The following is an 8,238-nucleotide window of genomic DNA, read 5'->3' on the forward strand; positions in this document are numbered from 1 at the left end:
ATAGCTTAAGTGAATAATAAGGAGGGATTTAAAAGGAAATTAGACCCAAATTATATGGGTTGGACGGTTTGGGCAAGAAAATCAGCAAAAAAGACAAGGAGAAACAAGGGCAAAATTGGAAATTTTGCAAATTAAACATATAAAATAAAGACAAAATTGAAAAATCTAGAGATATCATCATTTTTTCTTCAGAAAAAATGCCATGGGAGGTCTGAAAGTCTCTGGTTTTTCATATTTTGACATATGTGAGTTCAAATTTTACTTTTTCTTAGTAATTTTTATGTTTTTGTGACTTTTACAATTAGGTCCAACTATCTAATTCATTAGTTTTTGATTTTATGGGTGACTTTAAAAGTTACCATGAATAAGTGTTGTATGATTATCGTGAATTATTATGGAAGTGAAGTTCTTATTTTATTTTATGATGATTTTATTGAGTAATTTTAATAGAAATTGATTTTATGACCTAATTGTGAAAAAGTTGTGAATTAAGGTTTGGTGCTGAAATTATGATTTTCAAAGATTTTTTAGTAGCTTATAATGAATAAATAAAGTGTTAATTGAGAAAAATTAGCTCAATTGATGGGTTAATTGAGCAGGGACTAAATTGTAAAAAATATAAAATTTGTGAAAAAGTGTAATTTCAGAATTAAAGGGTATAAACTATGGAGTAGAGTAAAATTGAAATGAATTCTAATAAATGAATGATTTTACAATTATAGATCAAGAACCCGAAGTGAATCGTAGAAAAGAGAAAATAGCCGATTAGTCCTTGAACTTGTATGACTTTTGCGAATTTGCCCAGGTAAGTTCATATGGCTGAACTTGTATATTAATTTTTAATATGAGAATGATGTAATGTGTTATTTCAGATATTTGCTATTGAATTGTTAATATCGAGAAAATGTGAAAATTGAATTAGAAGTTCAAATTGCGAAAAAACGCAGGATTGAGTACGCTTGTGTTGTGAGGTGAGATGAATTGACGGATAAAACCATGGTTGTTCCATGGAAAAATGTGAAACGTAGGTATGGTATTTCCATACTGAGTTATGATACGTAGGCATGGTATTTTCTATACTGAGTTATGAAATGTAGGTATGGTATTTCCATACCGAGCTATGATACATAGGTATGGTATTTTCCATACCGAGTTGTGAAACGTAGGTATGGTATTTTCCATACTGAGTTGTGAAACGTAGGTATGGTATTTTCCATGAGGAAAACCATACCGAGTTGTGAATTGTGGCATTGAGCAAACGACGTACTCAAATCTGTAAGACGTTCTCTAGTTTGACAAGTGATAGTAAGTGACAATTGAAATTACGTGCTGAAATCTAATTTGATGTTTGAAATTGAGCTCAATGAAATGAATTCATCGTGTGAAATAGTGAATGGCAGGAGATATGTGTATAATACTTGTTTATTGAATTGCTATGGTATTTTGGTAAGATTTATGTTATGAGTCTATGAACTTACTAAGCTTACATAAGCTTACTCCTGTGTGTTTAATGTTCTTTGTAGAATGACGTGGGGTCGACTGATCGAATCAACACATCAGGGCACACTATTTAGATTACTTCGGTAAATTTTATTATGCATCTTAAGGTTTATATGGCATGTATAGGGTTTAATTGAAAGGAAGTGAATGTATTATAAACTTAGTTATCAACATTTTTCACTAAAACAGTTTTGGACAGCAACATTAGTCCAACTTTGAAAAATCACCAAAAATTTTTGAAATCGACTTAGAGGTTGAATAAAATATGAAATTAAAGCCTATTGAGTCTAGTTTTACATATAAGAAATGGTGTAATCAAATTCATATTATGAGATATTTGAATTTTTGTGAGACAAGGTCAGAATGATTTCGGGTTCCCCTATTATGACTTTGTAAAATCATAATAAATTGAAGAAAAATAATTATGGGCTTAAATTTATATTCTTAAATCCTTAATGAGTCTGTTTTCAAAAGAATCAAATGAGAACATTATCCGAATTCTGTATGAGGAAATAATTAATATTAGTGAAGAGGGGTCGGAACTATCTGACAACGAAATAGGGGTGACTTTGAAGAATAAACTGTATTTATTGGCTAAACCAAAAATTCTGAAAATTTTATGGTAAGGAGATATGTGAGTCTAGTTTCAGGGAAAATTAACGGAACTTAATTTGGAGTTCTGTAGCTCAAGATATAAATAATTTAGTGACTATGACTCAAGTGGACAGTTTTACTATGAACAGTAAATATCAAGCATTATCTGAAAATATTTTGAAATTTCTGATAATGCTCCGTAACCTTATTCTAGTGTCGGATACGGGTTAGTGGTGTTACATTATCACTTTTCCGCTTCTAATTTATAAATAAGTATTGAGTAGTAAATAAATCGATTTTTTTGATAACCTATTAATTTTCTGAAAATAGACTAAGTTTTCTTCAATAATAAATAAATGTTCTAAAATGACTGTTTTAAAAACTACGATCGTACTAGGCCATCTCGATGGCTGATGCAATCTCCCAAATTTGGGTCTAATGTCTAGGTCGGGTTGGGGAGGTTACATTTGGTGGTATTAGAGCTACAAATTTACAACACTCGGACTGTGAAAATTTAAACAAGTTTGCATGCATGTCATAGAAAGGGGTATTTTGAGAAAAACCATGTCAAAACTTTTGAAAAATCGATTTTTTACAGGAAATTAAATCTGAGACTCCGATGTCGGTCCTACTTTAGTTACTGATACTTTTGAGAAACTTTAGATGAATTGTGATTGTTAGACTGTAAATACTAAGGAAATAGCTAATGCTTAATTTTTTAAAAAGAAAAGAATATATAAAAAATTCATAAAAATTTTAAAAAAAAAATGAAGTACACACGGATTGCCATGCAGGCTGCTATGTTTAAAATTTTAGTTAGTATTTTCGATAAAAAAATTAATTCAACTATTTTTGAAAGGTTTTAAAAGGTTGATGGTCAAATTTGACTCTTTTTTAAAGGATTGATGGCCAAATTTTATAAATAAAAAATAAAAACCAAATAGAAATTTAAGGCTAAATTTCACATTAAATCAAGAATTAAAAAAGAGCTCTATATGGACGTACATGCCACTCGTATAGAATTAGTTAAGCAATTAATGTCAGCCCCAACGTACATGCAACCTATATTGCTTGCATTGATATCGAATTTTCTCTCATCTTCTTCTCTATAAAAGTAGACTGACACAGCCGCTGATGAACATCAACCCCAGTCTGAAATTCGTATAAGCAGGTCTGGTTAAGTAATTCAAACAAAATGGCTAATCGATCGTGCTTATTGTATGCGTTTGTTTTACTTGTTGCATTTCAATCCTCTATGATTATGTCCAATACTGTTATTCATACACCTCAATGCAGACCAGTAGCAGCTTCCTCCAGGGATAAGATCTTATTCTCTATTAACTTGCTCATATATAAAGCAGAATTTTTTCTTCGTGCTTCAGTTGGTGTTGGAATCAATGGTATATCACCAGGTCTGGTCCAAGGTCCTGTCCCAATTGGAGGCACCCTTGCCAATATCACTAACTCCGCCCGTAGGATTATTGAGGAACTTGGTTTAGCAACCGTTGGCCATCTCAGGTTCCGACCCTTTCATACTTTCCATAATCATTTGGTTAATATATGCTCCAAGTCCCTATACTCTTCATTCATTTGAAATATAGTCCCTTTACTTGTCTTTCCAAGTTCATTACAATGTTTTCTATCTGTTACATGGTATCAAATAGGGGCGAATCTGACCGTGTAAGCAAGGCCGTGACCTCCTAAAAAAAGGAAAAATTGCTTTTTAAGTCCCCTCATGAATGATAAAATTAAAATTTAATTTATAGTAAAATTACACTTTGGCCATCAAAAAATGAAAAAAAAAATTCTATTTAGTCCTTTTTAAAAAGATGAAATCATAAATTAATACATGATAAAATTATATTCTGATCACTCAAAAATTTATTATTCAATTCTGCCCCTAAAAAAATTTCTAGATTTGCCTTTGCTATTAAGTGAGTATTTTTCTTATTTCAAAATATCACACTATCAAATTTAATGAAAGAATTTTAACGATGCTAACAATTAGATCTGAGTTTTTAAATCTAAAAAAAGTAAAGAGACTAAATTCTAAATGCACGAAGATTACTTGGACTTGGAGTATATGTTAATGTGATGCTTTTTATTAAACTTTAAGAAATGGAATAAATGTTTGGGTAAACTATAACATTAGCCACTAAACTATGGGTAAGTTTTCATTTAAATCATTGAACTATTCAAAAAAAATTATTTAAGTTACTAGATTGTTAAGTTTTTTTTTTAAGAAAAATAAAAGTTCCACAAGTGAGTTCCAAGCAACAATTTGATGATCGCTATGGTGGATCAGTGCCCATCAACGAGTAAAAGAATATAACTTAGATTCAAATCAATTTGACAAACAGTGTCAAAGATCGGAGAAAAAAATGTTTGAATTTTGGTTTGCATATTCATGGCATCCAAACCTATTTCATGAAAAAGAAATTGAACTGTAAAAGAGAAGGAGAAAGAGAGCTTTCGATGGGGCAGGCACTGCGAATAGAGAAAGCTATTAGCATAGATTTTTATAGCCCAGTGACTTAAATAAAAACTTTTGAATAGTTTAGTGACCTAATTATAACTTTTTTTAAGTTAATTGACCAAAATGAAAACTTACCCAGTGACTAATGTAGTTTACATGTTTTAATGAAATTGATCTTTGCAGGGCTATCAAGCAAGTACTTCGGAGCAATCTTCCACTTCCAGGACCACAGTTGGATCTTAGCGCACAAGTATTTGCTGGATTTGTGAACCTGGGTTTCAATGTCTCTACTTTGTCTCCTCCATTCAATATTTACGCCAACACTCCCAGCTTTGTGCTGGCAGCGGAAGCTATTTCTGCATTTACAGTACAATATTACGCCGGAATTATACTTCGATTGTAGGCGACGAGCAACGACAGGTGACTACTTTTTCCTCCTTTCATTCTTTTGAATCTAATCTCGAATCATTGTCTTCATTATTTTTCTTATTTAGCTGGTGGCTGGAATCGGGCTCAACGAGGCAGCAGCATTTGGAGTTCTCCGAACAATACTTAACAATGGGGTCAATTCAACAGTGCCGCCATACACATTCACAATGGCAGAACTCACCAACCGTACTTCAGAAGTGGTTAATCGACTTGGGGGGTGCGGTGTGAAGGATGAAGGTTTGATTGTGCCATTCCAACTCGGAGCAGAGAATCGAACTACCAGTAACGTGGTACCGGGGGATGTCAATTCCCTTGCACATGCACGGTTTGAACGGGAGATTTTGAGGATCGTTTTTGGAACTGGCAACGCCACCATGCCTGGTGGATTATATCCAGATGGTTTCATTGGGGCACTTTATCAACTCATTCTTAACCTAAACCTTAGCTAATTAAGAGGTTTTGAAGCATTGATGATGATAATTATATTGGAGAAACACTAGGTTCTATCATAAATTAAAACCATTTTATGTTATGAAGAAACACATGCATGCACTATATATGCCGTCATATGTTAGTTCCAACTTGGAACATTAATCAAATAATAGAGCATTGGGATTATGTGATTCAGCCCTATTTCGCCTCATCTTTTTGCACATTATAACAAAACTGCATGCCTTAAAGGTCTCCAACTTTCCAAGTAAAAACAAAAATTACAGTACATAAAAGGAAAAGAAATTTGAGAACAAAGCCAACCAAAAAATAGAAAGGATTGTACCGAATTCAGAATTTTAATTTGGATTTGATTTTTTTCAAGACGAATATGCTAAAATTCAAGATGAAAATGTTGATGTGGCATAAAACTATTGGAAAATGGATACAAATGATGTGGTATTACTGTTTTATACAATCTTTTCCCCCAACAAATTCGACATATACTGATTTTTGGGCTTTAAACAATTCAAGTTGAGTATGCAAAAAATAAAAATAAAATCTCAAGAATAATAGATTTTTTTAGGAGTAAATTGCATCAAACATACCCAACTATGACCCTTATTTTAAATTGGTCCTCAAACTTTAAAATATTCTAAATACATCCTTGAACTATCGATTTTATATCAATAAAGTCCTTCCGTTACTAAAATAATTAATTTAACCGTTAAATGAGACGGCAAATCTTATGTGACATAGTTTAAAATGAAAAACTGAAAGAAAAATGAATATTGTAAAAATAGATGTTGTAAAAATCTTGGTTGCAGTTTTTGAAGCTTTTATAGAAACTATCATTCACTCTCTCATTTTTCAATTTTACTTTTTTTTTAGTTTTTAGTTTTAAAAATTATACAACAATATTTTACTTTTCTTTAAAATTTTCATTTTAAATTATCTCACATAAGATTTTACATGTCATTTGATGGTTAAATTAAGGGTTTCAATAATGAAAGGGTCTGACTGATTTAACATTGATAATTTGAGGATGTAATTAGAACATTTTGAAGTTTAAGTATCAATTTAGAATGAGGGTCATAATTTGGGGATGACTAGTAGAATTAACTTTTTCTTAGTGAGAAGTAAAATTTAGGACAAGCCATTTACACCCCCCCAAAACAAAGCAAGCAACCTATCCACATTTCATTATTTGACCAAGTTGTTATCTTATAAAGAATATGTGAAAGGATATTCTTGGTGATGATGGAATCATACATTGTTTGAAAACCTAGATTGCTGCAAGCAAAATCCTTGTACATACAGATATAAAATCCAACAAAAGAGGGTCCAATTTTGCTAAGGCAATTTTATTGGATGAAAACAAGTTACAGAAAAGTCAGAGTTTAACGTCAAATCCACAAACATACAGGGAACGACACCAAAGCCAAGAACATACACAAAAAAAAAAAACAGTTAATACCAAGCAATAAATATATATATATGTTTTCTATGTGCACCTGCCTTGGCTTGCAAGTCTGCTAACAAATTGGCTACACTATCTTGAACATTGTTTCCAAACAAAGGTTCAAAACAGTACTCACAACACAATTCTATAGCTATGATTAAGATCACCTACCAGTAAATAAATCTCTCCTGTTGACACCTCCATTTGCTAGTAATAACTGAGTACATATTCAATATATATACATATTAGAGCTTATATTGTGATCCTCATCCATGCATTTTGTGCCAACACCTCCAACGTAGTCTTGATCGCTTCCAGTTCACACTTCAAAGGATGCCTCCAATTCTTTGAGCCAACTAACATTACACACCTGAGAATTGCAAACAAATCAAGAACTGAAATAATCCAAACTAAAATCAATACGTGGTGGAACTTGAGATTAGCACATGGTGGGCTTGAACTTGAATACTTAAAGACCTAATGCATAACCTTTGTTAAAAATGCCAAGGTGTCATTGGCATATAATTTCTCATCTTTAAATTCTAGTATCACTCACACACACGCGCGCATAAGCTTAATGCTCACTTTGGCTCTCGAACTATACCCATTTTGAAGAAAATTCGAAAAAGAGTTTAATAAATGAAGCATTGAGGAATTAATTCGATATTTATAAAAAGAATTATCGAGAATGATGGTGAATATAAGATTTTGGCATATAAGGACCAAATTATAAATTTTGAAAAGTTAGAAGACAAATGCAATTTTCCCAAAATTGAGAAATTAAGAGTTAATAGTGATTATTGGACATGAGGGTGACTTGGAATATGTATTAATATGATAGAATTCACTTTTGGGACTAAATTGTAGAATTTGAAAGTATGATGACCTAAAGTGCAAATTTCCCAAAGATGAAGAATTGAGTTTAAAGCATTAATAAGTTACCATACGATCAGAATGGTAAGTGTAAAGAATAAAGATTTGTGGGATTGAATTGAATGAAAACGAGAGTTTAAAGACTAAATTACAAATTTTTCATTTTTTTGAAGGTTCCAAATGCGAATTTATACATAGATTATAGATGAATATGGATGAAAAGTATTAATTATTAAAATTTTGAAGGTATAATGTGTAGCACCCTACACACGAGCCAATCGTTGGATCTGAGATAATGAGATGCTACATCCGTTACCGAAGCAACTTTACTTTTATACTTTATTATGGAGAAATTATTAGGTAGATTTTTTCTACCACGTTAGTCATGGTTCCATCCAATAATTTTTCCATGTCATTGCCAACTAGTACTTTTTTTTAATCTTCCCAATAATTTGTCAACTTATCTTCTCCCCTC

At 31.8% G+C, this 8,238-nt stretch overlaps 1 protein-coding gene across 1 annotated transcript; it reads left to right on the forward strand.

Moving 5' to 3' along the window:
- The first annotated feature begins 3,234 nt into the window (after positions 1-3,234).
- On the forward strand, positions 3,235-5,631 carry LOC107939316 (desiccation-related protein PCC13-62). Its single transcript, XM_041082407.1, has 3 exons — positions 3,235-3,612; positions 4,754-4,990; positions 5,065-5,631. Exons 1-2 carry the CDS (start codon positions 3,290-3,292, stop codon positions 4,971-4,973), a joined length of 543 nt encoding a protein of 180 aa, XP_040938341.1. The 5' UTR covers positions 3,235-3,289; the 3' UTR covers positions 4,974-4,990; positions 5,065-5,631.
- The last annotated feature ends 2,607 nt before the right edge of the window (positions 5,632-8,238 follow it).

The sequence above is a fragment of the Gossypium hirsutum genome, chromosome A12, assembly GCF_007990345.1.
Source record: "Gossypium hirsutum isolate 1008001.06 chromosome A12, Gossypium_hirsutum_v2.1, whole genome shotgun sequence".
Lineage (NCBI taxonomy): Eukaryota > Viridiplantae > Streptophyta > Magnoliopsida > Malvales > Malvaceae > Gossypium > Gossypium hirsutum.

What these genes read in the sequence shown, in the direction of transcription:
- LOC107939316 (XM_041082407.1), top strand. Translation starts at nt 3,290, where the DNA reads ATGGCTAATCGATCGTGCTTATTGTATGCGTTTGTTTTACTTGTTGCA. An exon ending in GCAACCGTTGGCCATCTCAG is followed by an intron (nt 3,613 to 4,753) that starts GTTCCGACCCTT and finishes TGATCTTTGCAG; the next exon opens with GGCTATCAAGCAAGTACTTC.